Source organism: Prinia subflava, chromosome 4 (genome assembly GCF_021018805.1).
Source record: "Prinia subflava isolate CZ2003 ecotype Zambia chromosome 4, Cam_Psub_1.2, whole genome shotgun sequence".
Classification (NCBI taxonomy): domain Eukaryota; kingdom Metazoa; phylum Chordata; class Aves; order Passeriformes; family Cisticolidae; genus Prinia; species Prinia subflava.
In genome coordinates, this window is record NC_086250.1 from 13,108,259 (window position 1) to 13,136,176 (window position 27,918).

The following is a 27,918-nucleotide window of genomic DNA, read 5'->3' on the forward strand; positions in this document are numbered from 1 at the left end:
TGGATATTGACATCTTTTGGAAAATGTTTGGAAAGTGCTATCATGGGACCCCTGATAAGACAACCCAAACGCAGTGGGTTCTGCTTTGCCAGCACTGCAACTTTCTGTTACTTCCTTGCTGGTATTCTTCTCCTTGATTAGTTGACAATCTATGGGCAATAATGCAATCACAATTAAGCCCACTAATCTGGTAACATTATGTCTATATCCCAAATTTCTGAATGCCAGGGCGCATTCTTTGGTGATCTTTTTTCAGTTCCCTTCTTGCTTGTGACTTTGAGCACTGGTTGCATTGATTTTGGTGTTCAAACCCTTGATTAATAATGTAGTTACTGCTGCATCTGCACAGCTCATTTTTTTCTTTTGGCAACATTTCAGTCCTTGTTGCTGCAGACATCAATTCTCAGCCTTTGCATCAGTTCTTGAACCTGTTCTCACAGAGACAACTGTTAGGTGTTCTCTGCTTCAGGTTTTTGCTCTATCAAGGTAGAATTGAAATGATGCATCATTGCTTGTACAATTTCTGCAGCCTTAAAATTGCCTGGGGGGAACAGAGTTTGCTTTGCTGAAGAAACAAAATCCGAATTACTCAAGAGCTTGTCTGCTACGCCACCTAAGTTTTTTTACAGGAGTCTACGAAGTCTGAAACCACAGCCCTAGAAATGAGTTTTCAGCACAATACAAACTATAGTTGAGTCTTTCCTGACCTCATGGTCCTCCATGAGACCACTGTGAGTGAAACCTCATTATTTGCATAAATTAGTATCTCTTTGCTTAAATTACTTGCAAAATTCACCTTGGCCAATACATATTTGTGATGGCATTTTTCCTTCTCTTGTTGTCCTACCCTTCTCTTGTGGAAAAGCTGATTTCTATTGACAGACTGGTTTATTGCTTTATAAAAAAGTGGTTTTGGAAGGTGGAGTCTCTTCATATTTAGTCTCTTTCACATTGATACGAGTAACATTTACTGATGGACTATTTTTATCTTTATTTGTATCCACTCCAAAAAAATTTTTGACCAGGCTTTCCAAGAACAGTAAAACATGGGTCAGGGCCATCTGACTTTTCATTAGTCTCTTTACGTGCCATTGCAATGACAAGGGTACATAATCTCTCAGGATAAAAGGAAACCTCTTCTAACTCTCACTTGCCTTCAAGTAGTGGCCTCATCCTCTGTGCCCTTTGGCTCCTTTGGATTTGAAGTGGTTTCTGTGAAAATCTGGTGGCATCCAGACTAACATGTTCACTACAGACGCTGAATCCTCCTGGTGATCCGCTGCACTGTTGGAAACTGTGCCTCTCAGCAGATGGTTGTCCTGAATTTCCATCACCCATATGCTTTTCAGTGCTGAATGAACACCTTCCAGGGTGTTTTTGAAAGCAGCTCAAGAATTTGAGTGGATCAAATTCCTGTATCAGTCTCAGGAAAAAATAAAATGGAAATGCATAATTATTCCTTATCCACACCTCTGTCTCTTGGCATAAAGGCTCTTTCCATGTTAAGAACTTCTGTGTGAGTACCGGGTGAAATTCTGATTGGTCTTGGATCAGTGGGATATTCATCTCAGAAATATGCTGTCAATGATAGCAATTAGCCCCACCAGTGGCATAAATTACTTGAATAGGAAAATGAATAAACATTAGGTGGGGTCATCATCATGCCACTGAAGCTTGCCTTATTTTTTCCTGTTTAGGACTAATGCTACTTTATAAGCGGTGGTTACTGCTCCATCAAGGAGCAGTAATCCAAGAATCCAGCAGGGAGCAGGAGAGGATCGTTTTGCATCCATCAGCTCTTGGTGAAATCCTATAATGAAGGTCAAAGGGAATGATTCATTTGTTATTAGGTTTGGAATGAAAGGTGCTATTCCAGAGGGGAATAGTCACCTGTTAAAACTCTACTGGATAAAGGAAAAGAGGGAGGAAGCAGCTGGGGAATGAACAGGTGGCTTTTTTGTGGATACAGGGAAAGATGTGGGAAAGGGGTTCTTAGGTAAAATACACGTCATGGGTGCCATCAGGAAAAGCCCAAACTGCCCATTTCTCCAAGCACTGACATTCCAGAGGAGTAACCAGTGGTTTACACATCCATTTCTGTATTCCTTGGATGCCCAGTGTCTTGTTGGGAAGAGATACTATTAGGAAATGAACAAATCCAGGTATGTAATTTCTGATAGTAAAGCCCTGGGGGCCCAGGTTTTGATATTCTTCCAGCAACCAAACCCAACAGAGGAAATCCTGGAGGATGTGAAAAATGCTGTCCCTCCATTGGTGGAATTCCTAGGAAATGGAAAGCAGCAGAAGCAGGAAGAACAGACTCCAGCCAGGTAGGGCAGACACCAAATCCTTAGAACTGGGCAGGGGTGAGAAGAATTAATTGCCAAATTTCTACCCTATGGATTCCTGAGCAGGATCCCAGCAGGGAAACTCCATGAGAAGATCCAGACTGGGGACTGTTACCAGATGGGAACAGTGAGCCTTGAAATTGTCTGAAGGACAGCATAAGGATCAGCTGTCAAACGTGGAGGTGTTATCAGACAGTTACTCAGGAATGTTTAGTTCCTAAGGCAAGTCAGTCTCCTGCCTTGTGAAGCTCAGAAATCTGGGAAGACCCCAAGTAATGTAGGGAATGGACTGGCTGATAAAACTGCTGGGGAATGGTAGGGGAAAACATCCTAATAGGGGGACTCATTTTGTACAGAAATCGTGCAAAAATTGTCCAAAAGAACAAGTATAAAATCACATCGACGTATTTCTTGGACACCACAATCCAGTGGGAAAGCTGAGAGAAGGAAACAGAGCTTAAAAACGCAAATGAGCCAAATCTGTCAAAACCCTCAAATGGTCTCATTTCCTGGCATTGCTGAGGAATTCAGCCAAACTCCAAGAAAAAGTGAGCCCATGTGGAATCCTTTATGAGAGACCGTATCCAACTGTGACTCTTTCTGAGGAAAGCCGTGGGATAGGTTATCCCAATTTCAGAGGATATGTCATTTCCTTGGGAAAAATATTTTGCATAACTTTATTGTTTTAGCCTAACCAGTAACCTGGGATATCTAAGTCCATCCTCCCCAGTGGGGAGACTGGGCGTATGTCTGGACCTGGAGAATTTCTGGGAGAGCCCTGAAGAAGAAAGAAGACTCCAGCTTTGCAGGTCTGTGTTATAACCCATTCTGTCAGCCACTCCTGTTTGATCCCAGTGGATTTGTCCTCTTGTATTTAACCTCAGCAGTGCTAATTGCTGGGAATTAAGCATCCTTGGGTACTTCTTTTCCATAAAACCTCTCCATCCTGCCCTTCAATCCTGTTATACACAGAGGAAAAACCCAAAACTTCATTTTTTCCCCTCTCCCCTTCACTTTGCTTCCCCTTTTCCTGCAGGCTTTGGGCTATCCAGTCTTGGATGTGGATTAGGCAGAGCACCTTATAAGCTGAGCTCAGGGTGGGACTGGAGCAATGTTGGAACCACCACGGGTTCTCCCAGGGTTTGGTGTGAGGAGCTGCATCTTGGGAGGGGCAGGGAATTTGTGCTGTTCTGGTTTGTTTTGTTTTGGTTTTTTGTTGGGTTTTTGTGGGGTTTTTTTGTTTGTTTTTGGTTGGTTGGTTGGTTTTGTTGTTTTTGTTTGGTTTTTTTTCTTTTCTTTTCTTTTTTCTTTTTCTTTTTTTTTTTTTTCTTTTTTTGTCCTGTTGGGCCACCTCAGAGGAAAAGCTGGAAACCAAACCAACTGAAGGGGATTCCCAAATTCCTTTCCAGACCTTCAGAGAAGGGCCAAATCCACATGGACCTGAGAAAAGGGATGTGAGGAGAATGGGAATAACTGAGCCTCAGGACTCTGCACTTCATTCTTTTAATGTGTTTTGAGATGCAGGAAATGCCACATCCCAAAGGAATTCTGTGTCTATAACACCAAGTGCAACCTCTTTAAAGCCAAAGTGTTGGAGCAGGGTTTTCCACAGGGTAAATCCAGATGTGACAGGAAAAGCCTCAGCAAGGATTTCCAGCCTACACAGCTTTTGGAAAAGCTTAGTAGGCAAACAATATCAAATTTATATTAGATTTGTATCTAAGTGTGGTGTTTATATCCAGGACCACTCAGTTCCCTGGCTGTAAAAGTCCTTCAAGTAGCAAAGCTGAGCCATTTTTGAGAATTCCAAGTGTTGTGTCCCCAAAATTCTTAATACAATATTTAAATGATTAATATTTAATTGAGACAATAAAAAGTTGATTTGTTAGAGTGGCAGAAATGTTTTTTCGCCTGGAAGTGTGTTGGGACAACCAACATTCTTTATGTCAGAATTAACTTGTCCTCCTTCTTTTCCATTCTTTTCTTTCTAGATTGTGGATAATTAGGGAGAATATTTAGGATAAAGAACTGAAATGCATGAGGGAAGCTTCATGTTCCCAAGGGAATGATTTAGGCATGTACAGCTTCTGAACTGCACAAATAAGTCAGGCTCCCACAGAAACCTTCCAAAGGTGGAAGAGACAGGGAAGAAAATTCCAAGAGTGAGGTGGGAAGTGCTTTCTCCCAGGTCTGAACACCACTGAGGTTGGAATAACTTAAAAATATTCCTTGTCCCTCTCTTGTTCCCAGCCCAGGTCTAAGCTGGTGTCCCCTGAGTGGCTGCACTTCCCTGGATGTGGAGGGAGGAGGTCTCTGCTGGAGAGTGGGAGAAACGTCCCTGCTGCTTGCTGGGTCCTTGGTGGGCAGAGAGCTCTGATCTTGGCAAGATGGGTTTGTGAGTACTGAATCAATCCTACCTCCTTGTAAGAGCCTGAAACCAGAGCTGTGGGACTCCAGGCGGCTCTTTTGCATAATGCTGTTTATTACATGGATGATGTTACAGCAGTCCTGGGTCGTGGGTAACAGAGCCTAGGTCTGAAGCTGCCAGCTACAGCTTACAGACATGCCTGGAGCCACTTTGGGTTTGGTTACAATGTATTATATAGTTTTCTTTGCTGAGTATCTTAATACGTAGACACCAATTAGCATCATGCACAATACCTTTACATTTACCTATAGCCTATCACAACTAATAGCATTACCATTATGGTTAGTACAATCCAATCACCTCGAGTTAGTATGCTACAATTTAAACCTACAGTTGTTTTGAAGTGGAAATTTCTTAGACTTTTTTTTTCTACTTGGTAAAAACATCTTTTTGTTTGCCTAGGGTTTTCCTGAGATTTATCTTTACTTGGTAAAAACATCTTTTCTTTTTTTGTGGTCAACATATCCCCTTTGTTCTAGTCATAAAATCTCCTTGCAATTCAACTTAACCTTTGCTTTCTTAGTTGTCCAGTAACAACTGGCTCAGCAATTCTTACTTTAGGCATCCTTTATTCTTCTGTATCAAAACTTGCTTTAATTTCTATTCTATTCTTAAGTTCCACATTCAAAGAGCCTTCTGCTAAACCTATATATCTGTGAAACTTTCCTGTTAAACTTTTACCTTTCTCACCATCTCCTTTTTAATTAGTTGTTTTAATTAGTCATCAGCAAGAACCAGTTTTAGCCAGCTTTCGTTAACTTTCTTTTTCACAGATTTCTTGTTGTTTTGATCATGAAATCACCAAAACCTTAAGTCTGCTAAATTAACCCTGAAAAGCTTCAGTAAACAAATCCTGAGGGAACTGGGATCTTATGGTTCTCTGGGATGTTATGGCCCTTCAAGGCCATGTTGGGTTTACGCCACTTATTTTGGTTTCAAGGGAAACTCCAAGTTAAGAATAATCAAAATATGAATCAGTTCTCATGAAACTCAGCTTTCCAAAACTTTATTTAGGATAAAAAAAAGATGGGAATGCCTTTGGCAGAAAAGCACCTGTGAAGCAAAGCAGACTTAAAATGCCTGTATGATTACAGAAAATCGTCGTTTATATATGTGTGTGTATATGCATATATTCACATATACATAGATAGATATGAAGTTTTTATAGCAGTTGCAAGTAAACTATCAGGGTTGGATTTTGAAATATTTTTCTTAATTATAAAGTATTCTATAATTATGCTTGTGATTTTTAGCATTTAATACACAAGAATACTAAATCTCTTGCTGGTTTTAGAGTATTGCATTGAAAGCCTATGTAGTTTCTCCTCTTTCCCTGTTCCAGGAGAGCTCTTAAGAAACTTCTGTTATCAGTAAGAAGGTTGTAACATCGGAGCTGCTGATTTCAGTGCCTTTATCTGAACTCGATGTATTTCCTGTATTATTGTTCAGATGCATTGTTTGAGACAGAACTAGGGAGCTGGAAGAGAAAATTGAAGGAAAAGGTGGTAGAGAAGGGGCAGAGAAAGAATGTAGAGAACCTAATTTAGGATTGAAATCCATCAGTCTGCTGGTTCTGTCTCCTGGCAGGAAGCGGTGATGGACATCACTCGGTGTTGAATGCAAGTGTTCTGTGGGTTTGTCCCAGCCAGACAAGGGTGTGGGGGACACTCTGCACCCCAGCCAGGGCAGGGAGGGCTGGCATGGACAGGGGGGTCTCCCCAGCCTGCTGGGAGCAGTGTCACACCAGGCAGGGGCTGCAAAGGTGCGCTGTCCTTATGGAGATGGGCCCATGGTGTCAGTTCGCCAGGTACCTGAGACCCCTGGCACGGGTCTGTGCCTCATTTTGTAAAGGGTGAGTGTTGCACAGAACAATTCCGAATTATAGTTTGGGGTGTTGGGTGCTGTGGGGTTTGGGAGATGCTTTTTTTTGTTTTGTTTTGAATGGTTCACACTGGAAATTTTCATGTACTGGTGACTGATCTGCTGGGTTTTGTGCTGCTTGTCCCACTACAAGCTCTGAGCAAAGAAAGGACACGCCAGCTCCCTCACTGAGTTGGCATCCTTGGCCTGAGCAGCCGTGGAGAAGCAGGCAGGTTTCTTGCCTGCTGAACCACTTCTTGTGATGTTAAGGCTGACATCCAGTGCTAAAGAAAATTCCTCTCTTTTCCTGTGACAGCAGCACTGACAGGAGAGGGACAGACTGGGGACTGTAGTAAAAATCTCAGAATATCAGATGTGACACAAAAGAAAGCGCAGAGTGCAAAAAAAGGGAAATGTGTGCCCAAGTTGCCTCTTGAGGCGGTTTTGCTGTCTGTTCTCGTGCAACTGTCTCTTCTGAAAATTAGACCATTTTATTCATTGTGCTGTGCAAAACACTTCTCATGATGCCAGGAAATAGGTGATACTAAAACTCAAAGGAATTTGGATGTGTAGAAAGAAGCTATTCTTTCTTCTCCAGTGCGAGGTGCTTGATGGTAGGAAATACTGAAAAGCAGGGAAAAGGTTATAATTGAGTTGATGTCTCTTTATTTATTACCCCTCCTTTTTTTTTTTTTTTTTTTTTTTTTTTTTTTTTTTTTTTTTTTTTTTTACAGAGAAGTAACTGAGAAAGTTACAGGAACTAAAGCTGGATGTAATAAATCCCTAAATCTTAATAACAAAAGAGGCTTAATGGAGAAGTTAACAGTCCTATAAGGAGATTATTTTTCTACTTGGAGGTAATACACACTGCAGAACCCTGAAACGCCACTTGCAGGAGCCGAAGTCAGTTTGGACTTTTTGTCATTTCCTCACTTTGTTTTCCTTATTTTTAACTTCAAGTGCTGACACTGTCATCCTTCTCCTCAGTCTCGGCCTTCCCAGCACAGCACTGGGTGGATCCTTCTGTTTCTGCTGGAGGTGCAGCTTCACAGACCAGGGCAGGATTCACTGCTGGGGAAGGGGAGGCCAAAGCTGCTGCTTGTGAACTGGCAGAGGGACTGGCCTGGTCAAAAACTGAACTCAGCAAAGTCACAAAGTGACTCTGCTGCTCCCCAGGCTCCTGCCAGGACTGGGGAAATTAAGGGAAAGTGACCCAGATTGAGCTATTTTCTTGTGAAATTGTGCTTTTTAGGGAAAAAACATCAGGATGAGAAATCTTGGGCTGAATGGGGTTTTTTTCCATGAAATACCAAAAGCAATATTGGGAAACTTACTGATTCTATTGGTAATGGCTGTATACTCCTGCACTTATCCCATTACTTTTCCTTTCAAATACTGTTAATTCAGAGATTGTTCAAACAGAATTGTCTCCTATCCATGGTATTTTCTTGGTTGTTTTTCAAAACAAAAATACTTGGTCAGTAATCGTTAAAAACTCTTGAAATGCTTTTGTTCATGACCAGAAAATGCTGTATGACAGGCAAGGAACACAGCAGGAGCAGGTGATGTATTAATTCTTGCATGGAGATGAACCTGTTAACCATAGTGGGGAAACTTCTCTGCCCTTCAGAGCACAGGGACTGAGTTTGGGTTGATTTGAACCAAGACAGCCCAGGCTTTCCCTGCCCGCTCAGGTGGGGCAGCCACGAGCCTGCGACACTGGAGCTGGGGAGGAACCTCAATCCTTCTGAGGGCTGACCCCGTTTCTTATTCCAGCAGAGCCCTTTCAGGGGGATGTACACATGTAAATGGCTTTGTTAAAGCAACATGCTCATCTCCAGGGCAGTTTGACTTGGTTTGACTCACCTTTCTTTGGGGGTGAGGAAAAAAGGCTGGGGGAGGGCAGTGGGGCCTTGGGGGCTCTGATGTCATTTGGGGCACCCCAGTGTCCCTGGGAGAGCCACGCTGCAGGGGAGGAGCAGGAGGGGGTGTGTGAAGAATACTAAAACCTGTCAAGTTTTTAATTTATATATATATTGACAAGTAATACTAATTTATATATATATATATTCATTTCAAAATAAACCCTATCTACTATATTATATACAGGAATGTAAGAAGCTCTAAATAGAGATCTGTAGGGTTTGAAAGTAACGACATAACATTTTTATATATGAATGAAACAATCAAGTGGCTGACACCATAAGGAAAGATGATGGGGGCGAAGGAAATAAAAGGGGCTCTATCCCTACTCTTCCCTCTGTTCTCTCCCGGCCCCGAGCTCTCCCGGAGCCGTGCGCTGCTGCTGCCGCCTGGCGGCACAGACCGGCACTGCCGCCCCGGCACAGCGCCCTGACCTCCCGCTGTCCCCGCTGGGGACACGGGACACCGGCGGCCTCCGTGGCCGCGAGCATGGCCGGGGCAAGAGCCGGGACCGAGCGGCTGTCAACAGAGTGGAGGGGTGAAGGAGAGTCAGGAATGCAAACAGGCACGGGCACGAGCGGGGCCATGGCCAGAGAAGGAACGGCCGCCGTGCGAGGCGGTGGCTGAGAAGAATGACAGCCGTGGCGCCGGCTGTGCCGGGCGGAGGACACGGCCCGGGGACACCGGGCGGGCACAGCCTGGATGGAGCTGCCCGTGTGTGCCGCTCTCAACATGGCGGCGCGAAAAGGGAGCCGCAGTTTGCCGCTCCCAAGATGGCGAAAGTGGCAAAAATCACGTGACAGAATGCCATATATTGGTCGGGATTGAGCCGAAATGGCGGGACCCTGACAGAAGCGTCCGTGTCTCTGCCTGCTGCCGCTCACGCGGCTCCCGCAAGCCCCCGGCGCTGTTGACGCCACCACCCGTGTCCCCGCACCGGACATGTGGAAATGCCACGAAAAATCGCGTTGACAGCGCTACGTCGGAGTCGGAGTCGGGTTGGGGGGAGCGGGTTTCAGGCAGCCGAAAATACAGACGCCTGTGTGAGGAGTGGGAGGCCCTATTTGTACCACACCAAAGATGGCGCTTAGCAGGAAATGGCTTCCGCCAGCACCCAAGATGGCGACAAAGGGAGAAGGTCATGTGATGCCACACCAAAGATGGCGGTTTGGTAAGCCACTTAATTGCCTTCCAAAGATGGCGGCATGGTGCGCATGCGCCTTGGGTAGGAAAAATGGTGGCCCGGAAACACCATGATCGGTGCACTCGGCTGCGTGAACGCGGTGCTGATGCTGACCCGGCACTTTCAGCGCGGCTTTTTCTGGCGTATCCCGATGTGGGAAAACGGGTTGTGGGGTCAGTGGAGCCGGGAGCACCCAGCAGGATGCAGCTCCTCCTCCGCAGGCGGTGAGAGGCGCGGGGCCGCGGCTGCGGGCAGGGTGTGCCAGGCAGGGCCAGCAGGGGGAATTCCGGCTCCCAGCGGCTCTCTGGGAGTGCTGGACGGAGTCGGCTGAGGAGGTGGGGGGTGTGGCTGGTGTTCGTGTCCCGGGAGCTGCTGAAATGGCAACATTCCTGTGTCTTTGTGCGGAACCAGCTCTAGCCCTGGCAGCCAAATCAAACCTTTATCAGATTTGTATCAAATGTGGTGTTTATGTCTGGGACTTCTCAGTTCCCTGGGTGTGAAAGTCCTTGAAGCAGCAGAGCTGAGCAGTTTTTGAGCGTTCCCGGTGTGCTCTGTCCTGCTCTGTGACCCTCAGAGCCATGCAGGCTGAGGCGGGATGCGGATCCCTGTTTGAACTGTGGAATTCCCACCGCAGGAAGGAACCGGCCAGGCGGGCACTGCGTGTGGGCAGGAGAGCAGCAAAGGGAACGGAGAGAAAGGGAGGGATCTGGGGGGGTGCTCAGACACACGTAAATGTTCCTCTTCTTTCTGAGGAAAACTTTCAGGCCTTGTTTCAGTGAAATCCCTGGGGACTGGGAACAAGCAAGCCAGCCAAAGCCGTGGAGTTTGCTCAGGGGCATTCCCGGGGGCTGTGAGGCAGCTCCGGAGGGGGAAGGAAGGAAACGCTGCTCTGCAGGGCCTGGGGGCTGACACAGCAGCACCCACAGGCTCCGAGGGCAGCGCAGGGAAGGATGAGGTGTGACCCCCTCCCTGCTCTGCCCAGGGGAAACAACTGACCCAGCTGCCAGGGCAGGGATCTTGAGCCGGGGAAATTGAAAATCCAGGCAGGCAGAACCCACTGGAAATCTGTGGGGTTTTCATCAGGCACTGCTGAGGTGCTGACACAGAATTCTGCAGGTTCCCAGGAAAAGTGAGTTTGGATGTTTCTATTCTAAGATATATTTGGGGCAGAGGGGAGGAGAAATGCATTTATGTGTTAGCTTGGGACACCAGAAAATATGGTTCTCAAAGTTGAATTGGCTTTTTGTTTGAAGAGAGACAAAATGAATATGGTAGATTGTTGAAAATGGTGAAAAAGTGGAATGAAAGATTGGTTTTGACCCAATCTGAAAAGGGGTCTTTTGTTTGTTTTGGTTTATGTTGCCTCTGCTAGGGAAATTTAGCAGATCTCACTTTTTTCATCTCCAGCCAAGAGAAGTGTTACCTTTTAATTCAAAAAGGGTTTGCAATTTCAGTTTTAATTCCATAGTGGAGGAGAGCTTGGAGCAGTCAAACTGAATCCAGCAGGCCAGGGAGGGAGCACTTGCCCCAGCAGTGCCCTGAAGACAGGGAAGGGGAGGAAAGCCTGAATTAAGTTGGAATTCCTTTTTTTTTTTGTGGCATTCCAGAAGGTAACTGAGTCAGGAGGGAGTAGTTTGAGACTGGTGTGTCCTTTTTGTGTACCTGGACTGTGCAAAGGGACCTGTGCTGAAGGTTGTGCTCCTCTGGGGCTTTCAGAACACTTCTCTGCAGGCAAGAGCTGCAGAAAATACTACAGAAAATAACTGCACTACTGAGGGGTGCCTTTTTGTGCTAATGAGGGGTCTCCTGGCTGGAAAACTTGTTCAGACTACTCTGAAAAGAGCAGGAGCACTGCAGGGAAAATGTCTGTCCCATGGCTGTATTCCTGGCAAATTAACAATTCACTTGGAATTTTTTTTTCTTACATGCTACCCATAAGGAAAATTTGCTGTTGAGGATGTAAAAGGCAGGGAAACAAGGACAACATCTATCCCAGGAGAAGAGAGATCCTCCTCTCCTGTGAGTTGTGCTTACACTGGCTGCTGTCTGAGGAGATGCCACCTTTGGAAAATGCATCTGATAATTTCTGTTCCAGGATTCCATCCTGCTATTTATGGTTTGCCCGTGCTGAGAGAGGTGGAAATGTTTCCCTATGAGTGTTGTCTGCCAGTCACTAAAAACAGAGTCCTATCTTCTCATGTAAACTGAATTGTCCTTATTTTTCCCAACCTCACCGAGAACACTGGAATTGGAGAAATGACCCTAATTCTTTCCCTGCTCCACACAGCATCTGTACCTCTTGACAGTCCCACCAGGATCTGTGATGGGGGTGCATGAGAAAAATGAGTTATTTTCCTGGTATAATTGGATTCTAGGTATTTTGCTGTGGATTTGAACTCTTTTGTAGTAAAGCTTAAAAGTATTTTAGATTAGAACAGAAAGCCATGGAAAAACAGCCTGGTCTGAAGGGTTTTTACCAGGCTAGAGATGGCTACAGAAAATTGGATGGTCAAGTGCTTTACTGGTCTGGGCTTCCAGTTTTGAAAGATTAGAAGCTGAAAACTTTGTGTTTCCTCCAGCAGAGGATTCATGTGGAGTTTGGGAAGAGTTGGATGGAACTTGGAGATGTGACAGTTTCCAAAGTGTGAGTTTGTGTAAACAGGGAAGGAGATGGAGCCTCTGAACTAGAAGTACTTTGATGAAGGCTTTGTGCCACAGAGTAACTGGTCATGGAAAATGAGTGTTGAGGCTGTTGAAAGATCCATCTTTCCCTTGGGAAAAAACCTGAGGCAAGGGTGTGGCCTGTTTGGTTCTGGGGCTGGAACTGAACTTTCCAAGATTTCTGAAGGAAGGAGAGGGGTTTTTTCCCTCATTTTTTTAGAATTCTCTCTCATTAAGAATTGTTGTCTGAACCTGGCACCCTGTCAGTTCCCTGCAGGACTGGAATATATTGTTTTATTCAGCCTCTAATTGGGGGGTTCGCCTTTGGTTGTGTCTAAAGCAAGGAGCTGCTGTCTCCTTCCTTACCTGAAATGTTTTCCAGCAGCACTGGGAGCTCCTGCTGTTCTTCCCTGGCCCTGTGTTTCCAACAGGGCAAGGTTTGTGTGTGCCCTTCCCTTAGGGCAGATTTCTCTTGTAGGCAGCTTCTGTCTGTGCAACCTGTGGGGGCTTTGGGATGGGTGGAGAGAGCCTCAAGGGAATCCAGAGGAGGCCAGGGAGGGCAGGAAGTGCTCCAAGGGCCGGGGCACTTTTGTTATGCAGACAGGCTGGGAGAGCTGGGAATATTCAGCCTGGAGAAGAAAAGGCTTTGGAGAGCCCTAAGAGCCATTTCCAGTGCCTAAAGGGGTGCCAAGAGAGCTGGAATGGGACTTCGGGGAAGAACCTGCAGTGACAGGATAAGGGGCAATGGCTTCCCACTGCCAGAGGGGGGCTTAGATGGGATATTGGGAAGAAATTCTTCCCCATGAGGGTGGGGAGGCCCTGGCACAGGGTGCCCAGAGCAGCTGTGGCTGCCCCATCCCTGGAAGGATCATCCCTGTTCAAGACCAGGTTGGACAGGGCTTGGGGCAGTCTGGCATAGTGGAAGGTGTCCTTGGTCGTGGCAGAGGGTGCAACTGGATGATCTTTAAGGTCCTTCCCATCCAGTCCGTTCTGTGATTCCATGATTCCAACATCTCTACCCATAAAGAGTGCTAAAGCACGGTGCAGCATCTTTGGCACCTGACCCCTAATGTCACTTTGGTGGGCTGATGTTGGGAAACAAGACCTATGGATGGACTGATGAAGTCAGTCAATGTTTTAGCCTCCTGTGGTGGAAAACACCTGGGATTCCTTGCTTACAGAGCTGCTGGGGCACTTTTGCGGTGCTTATGGGAATAGTCCCCCGGGTGATCTTTATTTTCTCTTGGTGGTTATTAATAATGGCAGGGAGCTGTCTCCAGGATCCCCAGTGTCACTGTATTTGTCTGTGGGTTCCCAAGGTTCCAAGGTGGGTGCCAAAGCTCTGGGGGTGTGGATCCATTCCCTATTTCCATACCGAGGGATGTTCTGGTGGAAGGCATCCCCAGCCTGTGTCTGCTCAGCCCTCTGGCAATGCTGGAGTGAGGAGTTCCAGGTGGGATATCCATTGGCTGGAAAGACAAATGTGGGGTCAGTGTTACCAGGAAGGGGGAAATCCGATGGCAGTAAAGAGGAGGGACAGTGGTGGATGAGTGATGGCCTGGCAGCTTTTGCTGAGCATGTCCTTCAGGGAAGCCGGTGTCCCTGGAACTCATTGTGGGTCCTGCTGCCTTGGAGCTGGAGAGGCTGATTATTGCTGCCTTTTCCAGCCTCATTTGCTTTCTGTATTTAACTGGAGTGACCAGACCCAACGGAGTTTTGAGCCAACTAGTTGCACACCACCACACCCCCTACAGCTCCATCCCTCTGGAAAAGGGGGAAGGAGAGGAAAGAGAAAATCCCCAGGGACATAGGACTGAGCTCCTCTTGCAAGTGTCTGGTATCTCTTTCCCGCGAAGCTGTGACAGGGATTTCTGTGGGCAGTACCCAGTCCTTGTGGAATTGGGGATGGAGGTGGGGATGTTCGTGTCTTGGGGCCACTCAGCTCTGGGACACAAAGTGGGAATATGAGGTGACATTCCCGAGGAATGTGTCTTTGAGGACACGCCAGGGAGAAACAGGAGGATCAGGGCATCCAAGCATCCCCTCTGCCTAGGGAGCCTGGGGAGATGCCAGCTCTGTCCTCCTCTGGATCTGGTCCATGTCTCCCTCAGGGAATCCTGGAGGTTTCTCTCTTTGGGTGTCAGGTGTCTCTGAAGAGATCTGTGGTATCATTAGAAGACAGTGGGCTGAGGACAGACTGGGCCAGCTCGGGACCTCCACAGCTGTTGAGGATCTGGGTCACACACAAACCACACACAGAGGAGAGAACGTGCAGGAAATGGTCAAAATTTGGATACACAGGGAGGCAGGAACATCAGCCTAACTCTTTGAAGGAGCCTGGACAGTTCAGGGGCATGTGAGAATTTTTTGGATTGGAGTCAAAACAAAGTCTAATCTACAAATGAATTGTTATTAGAGACCTTACAAGCTGGCACTTTAGAAAATGGAAAATACCTTGCTATTTGTGTGTGCTTCCTGGCTCCTTTTCCAAGCTGGGATTTGTGCTTCCTATTTTCAGTGCAAATACTGCTCTATGTTTTTCTGAAGGTAAAACCAGGCAGATTCCCAGTGAGAACCCCGGCTGGCTGCCCCTTTTATTCACAGTGATGCTTTATTGATTGGGTGGAAAGATTCATATATACTGAGGTTTCTGTATTTACTTCAAGCTGCAAATTGGATCAGTGGCTGGGAACAACCAGCATCACTTCTGGAAGTTCCTGAGAAAGCTGTGGCCAGACAGGAGCAGTTTTCTAACCTTTCTGCACAATCTGTCTGCTTCTAAGTGTGAACTAGAAATAAAAAGTGAGTTCCTGGTGGACCTGGGAATAAGATTTCCCAATTCCAGTGGTTCAAACAGGAAATGCACCAACTCCAAAGTGTGGGGATTCTGGATCTGCTTCCTTAGTTTGGCCCGGAAAGAGAAAGGAAACACAGTTTAACCCAACCTGAGTGTGCCTTGTCTTTTCTGCCACTTGGGGGGAGTGTTGCTGGCTGATGAGAAGAGTCAGTGATGTAGGACATAGGAACCATTCATTTTTATTTTGTGCCCATTTCTAATTCCCAATGAATTTCAGGAGGGGTGGGATCCCCTCTCTGTTAAATCAGTGTCTTTGAAGGTGATTTGAACAGACACACAAAACTTTGCCTTATTTTGGAAGTCCTAGTGAGGAAAGACCAGGGTTATTGTTGCTTCTGCCTCTTGCAGGGTTGAGAATCCCACTAGTTCCAAGAATGAAAACAACAGGATTGGTGTTCTGAGGGTCCCTTGGCAAATTGCTGACAAGCAAAAGTCCTTGCCAAAGTCTTGTCTGTGTGGCACCCGCAGCTGCCCTGGCTACTGAAATGCTCCAGATCCAGGGGTGTTTGAGGTGGGCTGTGGCAGATTGGAGGAGCAAACACTTGGGATTGATTTACTGCAAGAACTGGGTTTTGGTAGCAGCAATCAGCTGAGCTGTGGTGAGAAACCTCTCCAGTCTGTGCTTCCCTTCAGCTCCTTCTCCTGCCCTGGCTCCTGGCATTGCTGCCGTGGGAGACAGGCTCCCCGCTTCCCCTGAATTGCAAAGCATTGGAAGTGCCAGAGATGAAACTTTAGTGTGGAGTGGGAAGTGGGGAACACCTGCTGGCAGCAGGGTGTCCCAGGGAATGGGCACTTCCCAGGACTGGCAGCTTCGTGGGGAGGAACGTGGCAGGGCTCCACCACAGAGTCCCAGCTCTGCTCCACGCTCAGCCCTGGGCTCCTGCCAGATCAGCTGCTCCTTCTGATCCTCAGCAGGCACAGGTTATCCCTATTTGCTTCTCAAGGAAAAGGCTGAGCTTGGTGTCCTGCATTTAAGGTTGTTTACAATTTCTGGAGTCTCCTTATTAATGACTGCCCAGGAAGGAGCTTGTCGGATGTGTTTGCTGGACAAGTTTGGTGACAACTGACAGAGTTCCTGCTGACTCCTTCCCCTCCTGCTCTCTTGTGTTTCACTGAGCAGAGCTGGTAGCACTGGGAACATTTTTGTGCTCCTGCTTTTCATCCCCTCCACAATCCAGAGGGTCTGCCAGGGGAGAAAGAGAGGAGCCAGGAATATCGGGGCAGCAGTGAGGGACTTCAGTTATGGTCAAGCAGAGACTTCCCAGCCTGGATCTGAAAAGACCCAGGCATTGCAACCCTCTGGCTGCTCTGTCCCATCCTGGACTGGATGTTTCTAGTTTTGGTTTAACAGCTTGTCCCAGGAAACCTGCACAAGCCTGACACAGTGTTTGTCCTGGGTTCTGAAGAATCTGGAATTCACACCTTTGTCCTTGGCAGTGTTTCCTGTTCAAATTTCCCTCTGAGCACTCGCTGCTGGGATACAGGGGGAAAGCCCTGTCCCTGCATGGGATGGAAACTCCTCCATTCTCACCAAGAGGTTCACAGCCCGTTTGGTTTCTGGGAGCAGTGGATGAACTCGGCCTCGCTCGGGGTCTTGCTCGGAGGGTCAGCATTGCCCCTGCCCGGAGAAGGGGCCGAGAAGGACACGCTGGGGAGAGCGTCCCCTTTGGGAAGGTTCCATCCGCCCGCCGTGCAGAAGGCACAGCAGGAATGGGTGTTGAGCCCAGAACTGCTGGAATGAGGGGTTCAGGGAAAGGCAAACTCCCTCTGTGCCGGCGGCTCCGTGTGCTCTGCCCCTCCCGAGCTGCTGTGCCCGGAGCCGGGGCTGTGCCGCGGCACCGATCCGGCCCCGCCGGGCCGGGAGCTGAGGTGTCCCCGCGTTCATCCCTGCCCCCCTGTGCTCCCCGTTTGTTCGGCTGCTGCACTGCCCCTGCTGGCCTTTGCTCCTGGCTCTGCCTCCCCTTCTCCCTGTGGCTGAGCTGTGGGAATGCCTCTGCAGCCTTCTGGAGCCGGGGGAGGAACCCTTGGGTGTCATCCAGGGTGCAGTTCTCTACCAACTTCAAGCCCAGGTTTGTTTCAGAACCGGACAGTTTGACTCCTGAAACAGACAGAGTTTCCTGAAACAGAGGCACAAGCCTGAGTTTCTGAGCTTTGGGGTCAAATGACAGGTTCAAGGGGTTGGAAAGGATGTACCTTCCCAGTACCTCAGCCAGTGGGGAAGGGAAATTCAGGATGAAAGGAGGCTGCACCCTCCGAACCCTCGAGAGGGAAAACCCTGCGGGTGCGTTCCCCAGTGGACTCTCCCCCTTTATTCCAATAAAGTGGCAGGACTGCTCTGTCTCCTTTACGGACACTGGCTTTTCATAGCGTGATTTTCCGTACAGGAGAAAGCGAAAAGAAAAAGGGAGGAAGGGCAAAAGGAAAAGGGAAAAGAGGAACAGAGGCCGTTAAAAGCAAGCTCGGCGCAGCCCGAGGGCCGCAGCCCCTTCCCTCCGCATTCCCGGCGCCGCTTCCCGCTCCCGCCGTGCGCGCTCCCGAGCGGGGCCGGGCCGTGAGGGGCACGGAACGAGGGGCTGGAATGGGGCACCGTGAGGGGACCCCGGGCGGGGAACGCGGGGAACTCCAGACCGCGGGCGGGGGGAGCCGGGAGGGGCTGCTGGCCCCGGCAGGGCCCTGCTAAAGCCGGAGCCGTGGAATGCCGGGATGGTTTGGGCTGGAAGGGACCTTAAAAGCTCATCCCGCTCCACCCCTGGCACGGGCAGGGACACCTTCCACCATCCCAGCTTGCTGCAAGCCCCGTCCAGCCTGGCCTTGGACACTGCCAGGGATCCAGGGGCAGCCACAGCTTCTCTGGGCACCCTGTGCCAGGGCCTGCCCACCCTCACAGGGAAGAATTCCCTCATAATAGCCAACCTAAAGTTTTCCTTCAAAACAAGGTGAATCTGCAAACTTCTTCACTAAATTCTTACTTTTATTCTGTGAAGGAAAAAAAAAAAAAAAACAACAAAAACCCCAAAACAACAACAGACAATCCAAAAATACTAACAGGTGTCCTTTTTTCCCATTCCCTCCCAGCAATGTGGCCCGAATTCCAGTAATTGGAAGAAGCTGGAAGAAGCTGGATTTCTCACAGTGGGGGCTGTGGCTTATGCACCAGGGAAGGAGCTGCTGAACATTAAAGGCATCAGTGAAACCAAAGCCGACAAAATCCCAGTAAGGATGTTCTGGAACTTCAACCCAAGATATTCCACAGCTTTATTTCTGCTGGCTGAAAGCGTTGTGGTGAATTTGGAAGTTCTCCAAAGGGCAGTGATGGTGACTGGAGGTGTGACATGACTTGTGGTGGGAAAAGGCAAAATGCACCAGGACAAGACTGAACTGAAGGGGAGGATATTTCCATAAAACACACAAAAGGGATGGAGCTTTTTCTTGGAGTGGAATTTCAGTTCTATTCAGAGGTACCAACCCGTGCAAGGTCTGTGAAATGTGCATGGAATGATACAGGTGCCTCTCCACAAGGCAGGAAATATTAATTACTGGGGGTTAACGAATGGCATGAGCTCTCCTGGCACTGCTCAGGCTGATGCAGTGGCTCCCATGGGCTTCACCACGGTCATGGAATTCCACCAGCAATGGTCAGAGATCATCCAGATCACCACTGGCTCCAAAGAGCAGGACAAGCTGCTTCAAGGTCAGCATTTTATTATTTCTCTTTCCTGCTTAAACTCAGTTTTTGGGGTGGGGTTTTCCCATGAGTTTGATCTTTGCATGGAACAAAGACAAGTAAGACAAGTCTTGGTCGGAAAGACCTTGAAAGACCTCTAGGACTGCTCTTGAATAATTGCTTTTATTTTAAAAGCTGCAGAAATAGTCTTTAATCGTTTTAGTCGTGATGCAAGACCCAGAGCTGTCCATTTGTGGATGTTTCTGGTTTATTTAAGTCCGTGATGTGTTTAGGGAAAACAGAACCAGGCATCACCATCTCCCCATTCCTCTGGTAATCCAAAAATGAAAACAAGCGATTTCAGCTCTTTAACATCTTCAGAAACACACCTGGACTTCTTATCCATGGCATGAACAAACCTCAGGATGACAAGCAGTTTTGCCTCTTAGTTTTGAAGCTTTCAGCCAAATTCAGTGTTTAACTGAGTCTCTATACATGTAATACTTTATATGTGAGATAGGTGTGTAGATATCTGTGTGTAACATGTGACCTTTTGATTTTTATTAATAATTATTGTTGTCATTTTCTCTTCAGGAGAAATAGAAACAGGATCCATAACAGAGTTATTCGGGGAATTCCATACTGGGAAGACACAGCTGTGTCCCAGCCCGGCAGTCACTGCTCAGGTGGGGGGTTCACCTCATTACAACCCAATATTCAGACACCACAGCCTTGGGCTGTTTGCTAGTTTGGGCACTTTCATTGACTTTCTATGTGTTTATTACTGTCTAGAGGTTGCTATTCCCTAAAATAATAGCGGCTTAGACTGAATTTGATCATTTAGTTGACTCCCTAAAATTCCCAGCTCAAAGCTGAGCACTGGTCATCTTCTGTAGAATCATGGAATCCTGGAATAGTTTGGGTGGGAAGGGACCTTAAAGCCCATCCAGTTCCATGGGCAGAGACACCTTCCACTATCCCAGCTTGCTCCAAGCCCCATCCAGCCTGGCCTTGGACACTGCCAGGGATCCAGGGGCAGCCACAGCTGCTGTGGGCACCCTGTGCCAGGGCCTCAGCACCCTCACAGGGGAGAATTTCTTCCCGATGTCCCATCTATCCCTGCCCTGTGTCAGTGGAAAGCCATTCCCCCTTGTCCTGGCACTCCAGGGTGACAGGCACTGCAAAAGGAAGGTGTCAGAAATGAGGACCAGGAATGTTTCCTCTTGCTTTTCCCAGCTAAAAGGTACTTTAATCACAATAACCTGGGGTATTGTTGTATGAACTTAGTGAGGACATGTGGCCATATCTGCTGTATTTATGGATACTTTATTCCCTGTTCATTCCTTTTCTTCTCCTTTAGCTCCCCATGGACCACGGGGGCAGTGAGGGAAAACATCCATGGACACAGAGAGGACCTTCCATCCAGAGCAGCTCCTGGCCATGGCTGAAAGGTCAGTGAGTGGAAGACAGGAGTAGACGGACTCACAGCTCAGCTGGAAAACATTTTGCACAGGTTCTGGAGGTTGATTTGGCAGGTGTTCCCTTTGGAAAGCTCTGGTGTTGCCGTTCCTCTCCCATCTCTGCCGCTCTCTCCCCACAGCTCTCCTGTCATTGTCCCTCTGTATCACCGTGGAGGCCCAACCAGGAACACAGACTGGGGACAGAGATCTGGGTGCAACAACAGCAGCAGGGCAGAAGACCCTGCCCTTAGTTTATTTTTCCATTATATATCTGTGTCAAGGTGACCATGGATTGGAGAAGGGTATCGCCACCTCTCCTGTCACATTGGTCTAGGAGGCTGTCATTCAGCCTCCCCTTCTCTTGGAGAAAGTATTCATAACATTGCCAATATTTACAAAACATGGTCCTGTGTTTACAATTCACCAGCGTGAGAAACTGCACGTTTCTCCTTTAATATGAACGCTTAGCAAACCAGGAAAATTCATGGCAACATCTCACCCTTTTAAGTATATTAAAAAGAAAACAAAAAAAGAAAAATGAACAATTCTATGACAGGAAAAAAGAAAGAAAAAAAACCTGTATAAAGTTCACCGACCTTCATTTAGGTGACGGTGTGAGGGCTACATGTTGGTCTGATTCTGCCTTTGCTACCCAGGGTTTCACCCTGAACCCCTTGCAATAACTTGCTCAAAATATCTCGAGCATAGTCTAACATAATTCAACCAACACCCTCATATTTTTAAATTTTTATAAGATACAAGGGAATATACGGTGCAAAAGGCAGGAGCATTCCAAGAAAAATTAATCACTCAATTCAAAATTCTGAGCCCCAAAAGTTCTGTCCCAAAACCACAACCCCCAAACAACATGCACTTTCCCCACAGAGGTCACAATGGCTACCATACATAAAACTGAGCCGTAGCAAACAATTCCTCTGAGTCCATGATTAACAGTCCGTTGGCTCTCAGCATCACACTGCTTCAGTCTGTCCTTGTCCAGCAGCTCCACAGGATCCAAAGTCTCTATGGAGGCCATATAGGAAAAGAGAGGATGCCACTCCGTGTCCATGTCAATCAGATCTCGAAGAGGCTTCTCTGATGGGTGGCACTAGGGTGGCACAGGATGCACAAGGTTTCAGGATCAAACAGGATCAGTCCAATGCACCTGAGGCAGCTCAGCAGACTTTCAGCGGCCACCTCCATGGCAAAGATCCCAGAACCTGAGGATAGAGAACTTAGAAAACACAAATTGAGCAATTGACTTTTTCTCAAAGAATGCATGCAACATAGGATGTGGACGTAGAAACCCACTGCAAGGTCCAAGGAAAACTGACCATAGCTATGTGGCAACATCAACATTTCCTACACTTGAGATGCTGGCTGTACACCAGCCAGAGAATTTTGCTCTTGTTCTAGAGCTTGGGAAACTGTTTCGTCCCCCTGACGTCTTCGTCTTTTTCTTCGCCTCCGAGTTTTCGGGCTTGGCGTGGGCTCAGCATGACCCACTGCTTTGCAAGTTTCTGCAGTATGGTCTGAACCCCCACACTGTGCGCAGAGAAACAAGGGAGTCACTTTCTGTGCCTCCTTTTCCTGTTCTCCACTAGGCTGAATATCTGCCTGTGTCTCATGTCCATCATTCTGCCTCTGTTCAGCCGGCTGTGAAGCAGCCGTTGGGGTCATCACCATAGAATCACAGGTGTTTAGAACTGCACAGGTCTGGACCATCTCCAGGACATTAGAAGTCTCTGGAATGGTTTCCAGGAGCCTCTGGCAAGCAGAATTAGCATGGCTTCTTGCTAATTGCTCCAGCAATATCATTTTCAAAGTTATATCCTTGACTCTCGTCTTTAAAAAATGCATCAGACGCGATATAAATTCATTAAAAGCTTCCTCTGGCTTCTGTGCTATGTCTAAGAAGTCTTCCTTTGGGGAGAAGGATAACTTGGTTTTTATCAATGCAGATATCCCTATGTATCTGCACGAATCTAAAACAATGAAAGAAAGGCCAGCTTGCACATCAGGGCAAGCATATTGACCCCTCCCCATAAGTAGGTCAACTCCGACCCCAAACAAGGGATCATCTCGAGGCAGGTGGCTATTTTCGACAGCCATTTGTCCAGCTAGGAATTTCCAATTTCTTTCAAAGGTAAAAACCTGTTGAGGTTCAAGCATCATTGTTGCAAGACCTCTTATTACATAAGGAAAGATCAGATTCTCAAATTCTGCACTGATCCATTGAATTGCCTCAGTGAAGCTTATATTATCTTCTGCCACGTCCCTTGATAAGGGAAGCGGAACTGCCCATGATGGGTCATCATGGCTATGATGCTGTGGACCCACGTCCACAGCTCCCTGAACTGGCTCGGGCAAAGCTGCATCTTCAGGCAGCAGCTCTCTTAGGTCAGCAGCCTGGTTCACCTGCGGACTAAAAGCCTCATCCGATTTCATGACAGGGAAAGCGTGCACATCAGACAACGCTTTTGCCCCGTTATCATCTCCCACAGCCGACCCGGCCCCGTAGGGGGGGTGGGCGGGGGACAGTGACTCGCTCAGACTCCTCTCTGAGCGGGGGGGCGATTGTCGCGCTGGGCAGGGAGGCGTGGCCGATCGGCCACAGCCTTCAGCTCCTGCCCGGCCAGCCGATGGGTCGGTGGCCAGGTCGGCGGCAGCAGCGGCAGCCGAGAGCCCCTCCCGCTCGGTGCGGGGGGGCATTCCCCGAGCGGCAGGGAGGGGACGCGCGGCGGTGCCGCGCGGCGGCGCGGGGGGGCTGTCCAGCGCGGGTGGCCCCGCAGCAGCGGGCAGCGTTGCGCCCAGCCCTCCCCCCGCGGCGCCGGACCGGCACCGGACGCGTGGGGCGGGGCGCGGCGCGGTGGGCGGCGGCGGCGGCTCCGCTGCGGGCACCGCACGGACCGCCGGCGGCGGCGACCCCGCGCACAGCATTTGGCGCGGCGGCGGGACGGGGCAGGGAGGGGCCGTCCCCGCCGGGCTCGCCTGCCGAATCCTTCGCGGAGCAGGTCGCGGCGGGGCGGGGCGGGCCGGGGAGGCGGCGCACGACGGCCCCCCCGGCTCCCCGCAGGGGGCCCGAGGCGGCGCGGCTCCGCGCGGCAGCTGCAGGGCGGACCCCGCAGCGGTGGCGGGCAGCGGGGGGGTCGCCGCGGCACGGCGGCCCGGGGCGGCGCGGGCGATCCCCCGCGCTCGGCGTGGGACCCGATGCCGAGCGCTCCGCCCCCTCGGCACCCCAGCTCCCCGCCCGGCCAACCGCGCGGGGAGCAGACCGAAAAAAGCTTTCCCGCCCTTCCAAAAACCCCGCTGGGCGCGCCCAACCCCCGACATGGGGGTGGGGGTCTTCTGCATCGGGTCTAACCCTGCATCAGAGCAATCCTCGTCAGAAGCGACGGAGCTCACAGGGGAGCCAGTCCTGCTTCCTGTCGAAAACCCAGAATCAACTTCAAAGTCCTCTCCAGCCTCTTTTAGAAGTGGGAAGACTGTTGTCCATGCCCGTAAAAGAGTGCCTGCCTTAGAGTTTCCGTCAAGGACGGCAGAGAAAAGGCTTTTTCCCAGGGTTCTCCATGGGCCAATATAAAGTGCCTTTTCAGCAGTATAAAAAATTCCAAGTTTCTTTCCCCAGCTAAATAGTTCTCTCACGTGTTTCCTGGTTAAGTCAGCGTCACAGGACAACAAAAAGGAGTGGAGCAGTTCCATCATCAATCGTTCCTCTGAGAACATCGTGGGTTTCTTCTTCTTGCAGCTGTAGAAGGCAGATTTTTTTTCTTCTTTTTTCTTTCCTCACTAGCTTGCAACTTGACCACGTTGGGCGCCAGTTATCACTGTGGAGGCCCAACCAGGAACACAGACTGGGGACAGAGATCTGGGTGCAACAACAGCAGCAGGGCAGAAGACCCTGCCCTTAGTTTATTTTTCCATTATATATCTGTGTCAAGGTGACCATGGATTGGAGAAGGGTATCGCCACCTCTCCTGTCACATTGGTCTAGGAGGCTGTCATTCAGCCTCCCCTTCTCTTGGAGAAAGTATTCATAACATTGCCAATATTTACAAAACATGGTCCTGTGTTTACAATTCACCAGCGTGAGAAACTGCACGTTTCTCCTTTAATATGAACGCTTAGCAAACCAGGAAAATTCATGGCAACACCTCTGCACGAGGTGATTTCCCTCTCTTGCTATTGGAAGGGACTGGGAGCTTCCCAAGCAGCTCCAGGACTGGCTGGATCCTGTCAGCCCTTTCTGAAGGGAATTTGATCTAATCCTGCTGGCTTGTCCTGCAGCAAGGACTGCTCCTGTGTTCCCTGTCACCAGGGAATATTTGGCAGCCAAGCAGAGGAGACGGAGTGAAATGATGTTTGCAGCAGGCACAGGTGTGTGTGTGCTGGCCATGTGGGTGTGTGTGTGTGGGTGTCCTTGGAATCATGGGATCCTTCAGGTTGGAGGAGCCCTCTGAGGTCACGGTGCTCAACCAGTGCTGCTGAGGCCACCACTGTCCCATGTCCCCAAGTGCCACCTCCACACAGCTTTAATCCCTCCAGGGATGGGGCCTCCAGCACTGCCCTGGGCAGCTGTGCCAGGGCTGGACAGCCTTTCCACTGTGAGACTTCCCAGTATCCAGCCTAAACCTCCCCTGGGATCACGTGAGGCCATTTCCTCTTATCCATTTCAAATGGTTCCAATAATTCCATTCCCTTTTCACCACCACGGTTGCATTTCTCTCCATGTTTTTATCTCTGCTGGGGATGTGAATTTTTCTTCCAGTCTTTTGGCAAAGCTTCTGGCTAACTGCAGGAGCTCCAAGGCTCATCCCTTTCCCCCTGATTTTGCAGGAATGGCCTCTGGCAGCAATGCCCTGGACAAGGTGGCCCTGCCGGGCTTTCCCCACGGCCGCCCGGCCCCGCTGCTGGCTCAGGCTGGAGGCCGAGAGCTCCTTTCCTCCCCCGCGTTCCCAGCTCTGTGTCCGTGCGAGGCTCCTTCCCCGCGGCCCTCGGGGACACTCCGGGGCAGCAGCGGGCGCAGGAGGCGGTGGCTGCCAGCGTGGGGACCCCGGCACAGCCGGGCACGGCCGGAGCTGCGGGCAGGGATCTCCCCCGGGGCTGGGCACGATCGGCTCCGGGCGCCTCCCGGCAGCGCTCCCGTGAGGCCGCACCGGGACTGCTCTGGCTGGCAGCAGCTGCACCGATCTCCGGGAATCTCAGCCTGGATTTGTCTTTGCTCCCAGTTCTCAGTTTGGGGGTGCAGTGCAGCCCTGCCCTGTGTAACTCTTACAAGAGTTTTTGAGGTTCAAAAAGTTCTTTTATATTCAGCAGTATTTATAACTTGATTAAAAAGAATAAAACTGTATCAATGTGGTTTTGTATGGTTCATTTGCATTGGTTAATTAAAGCAAATAATTGAGAAGGGGTTTGAGCACCCCTTGGTTGGAGCTGGCAGCTCTTCCTTATTGTCTCTTCATTCTCCGAATTTCTTTGAATTATTTCTTAAGCAGTTTCTGCAATCAAGATACACAATGAGGAGAACAGCAGTGCTGCCCCGCTGGATTGGGAAATCCAGGTGCAGTTCCTCAGAGATGGAGGGGATGGGGAGCTGAGCCTCAGGCTGGGTTGTGGCAGTGGGAATTCAGTGAGGAGGGCAGAGGGGAGATCCCCCAAACTGGTTAAAGCCAATCCTGGGTTTGGGTGCCCCCACCCCAAATAATGATCCTGGTTAAAGGGGACTTGAGGAAGCAGCGGGATGTGCTGGGGGGGCTGTGCTGGAACCCCCAAACCCTGGGCAGGGCTGCTGGGCAGTGCCAGAGACACAGGAACACGGTGGAGGGGCTGTGCTGGGATCCCCAAATTCCAGCCAGGAATGCTGGGCCCTGCCAGCTCTTTGAGGCACTGCCTGATCCAGAGTTTTCCCATTATTTTCTGTCGTGCTCAGCACTGGCATTTCATTAGAGACCCGCAGGCCGAAAATCCCGTGGGAGCAGCTGGAATCAGCCAATCACACAGAGGCCGGGCCAAGATTGGAAATGAGCTGTTCCACAGATTTATTTTTCCCATTTTTTTTTTTAATTTAAATGAGAACACTGCCCGTGCCCGTGCCCCGACCTTTATTTTTTGGGGTTTCTCCATGACAATTACCTGCCTATGCTGGATGAAAAATTCAAACCAAATTCCCCCGGCGCTGCAGGGACGGGCGGCTCTGGGGGTTCCCGGAGCCCCGGCGGGGCAGAGCCGGAGCAGGAGCGGCAGCGCCGGTCTCGGCCCCAGCGCCCGGCCCGGAGCGGCTCCTCCCGCCCGCGGCGAGCCCGGTCCGCACCGCAGCGCCAACCCCGCCGGTCCTCCGGCCCCGGGACTCCCAGCGGGCACGGGCAGGACCCGGACCCGAACTCCCGGTGCCGGTCCCGGCCCCGGTTCGGCCCAGGTGTGAGGGGCAGGGCCGCGAGCGATGGTCCCGGCCCCAGCCCGGGCAGGGCTCGGCGGGAGCCCGGGGGGAGCCCGGGCTCGGTGAGGCGGGGCCGGGAGGAGCCGGGGCGGGGCCGGAGCTGCACCTCAGGTGCGCGGGGCGGGGCCGAGGGTATTTAAGCCCGGAAATCGGCCCGGCGCCATTTGCTCCCTGCGAGTGCGGTGCGGCCGGAGCTCCCTGTGCGGGCTCCGCGGGTCAGGCGCGGGGGCTTCGGCCTCCCCTCCTGTCCCCCCCTCCATCCTTCCTTCTCCCCGTATTCTTCTTCTTTCTCCCCCTTTCCTCTTGCCCCTAAACCCTTCCCTCCTCCCCCCAAACCCGGGTCCCTCATCCACGCGCCTTCCTCTCCTGTCCCTACCCCGCTACCCCTTTCTATTCCCCTCTCCCCTCCTCTGTTCACCCTCCCTCTTCCCCCCACCTGGCCTTTCCCTTCCCCTCCCTCTTCCCTCCTCACCCCGACCCCCTTCCTACCTCTCCTCACTCTCCACCCGTCTCTTCTCTCTCCCCGTCCTCCCCTCTCGTTCCCCGCAGCCGCGGGGCTCGGGGTGCCGGAGAATAAAGCCCAGAGGGCCGGAGCCCGGCGCCCCCGCCCTCGCTGGAGTCCCCACACGGGGCCGGGCCCGCCCGGCGGGTCCCCCCATGCCGGTCAAACACACGGCCCGACACCGCCGGCACTGCGGCTGTCCTCACATCGCACTGGGGGTCCCGGGGGGCCGGGGGTCAGGGAGGGCCCCTCCTCCGGAGGGTGTCCTGGGGGGCGGAGGGGGTTGGGTGGGTTAGGGGGGATCCCCTCCTTAGGAGAGGGTCCCGGGGGGTGGGGGTGAGGGAGGGCCCCCTCCGGAGGAGGGGATCCCTGGGGGGGGGGGAGTAGGGAGTGGGGGAGGGGAGGAAGGAGAGGTATAGAAAAAAAGGACAGAAGAAAAGCGATATAAAAAGATATAGAGCCCGGCCCGGCCGCAGACTCCCGCCCCGAGCGCCGAGGAGCAAATGGCTCCAAAGTCAATTCCCGGGGCTTAAATCCCCTGGGGCCCCGCGCACCTGAGCCGGCCCCGCCCTTCGCACCTGAGCCGGCCCCGCCCA

At 50.3% G+C, this 27,918-nt stretch overlaps 1 protein-coding gene across 12 annotated transcripts in view; it reads left to right on the forward strand.

Moving 5' to 3' along the window:
- The window catches only part of LOC134549692 (uncharacterized), an 89,825-nt gene extending 64,051 nt beyond the window's left edge, over positions 1–25,774 (forward strand). For 4 of the 12 annotated variants that reach the window (XM_063395544.1, XM_063395547.1, XM_063395546.1 and 1 more), the window contains 5 exons: positions 4,599–4,743; positions 18,336–18,951; positions 19,519–19,610; positions 20,285–20,375; positions 25,221–25,771. In XM_063395544.1, coding sequence (XP_063251614.1) covers positions 18,756–18,951; positions 19,519–19,610; positions 20,285–20,375; positions 25,221–25,714 — 873 coding nt within the window. In that variant the 5' untranslated portion in view covers positions 4,599–4,743; positions 18,336–18,755 and the 3' untranslated portion in view covers positions 25,715–25,771. Of the gene's footprint in view, positions 1–1,967; positions 4,744–9,615; positions 9,731–9,768; positions 9,967–10,724; positions 10,872–12,090; positions 17,330–18,335; positions 18,952–19,518; positions 19,611–20,284; positions 20,438–24,576; positions 24,762–25,220 lie in introns of those variants that run through there. The other 8 variants (XM_063395551.1, XR_010080154.1, XM_063395543.1 and 5 more) reach the window with 8 other exon arrangements.
- The last annotated feature ends 2,144 nt before the right edge of the window (positions 25,775–27,918 follow it).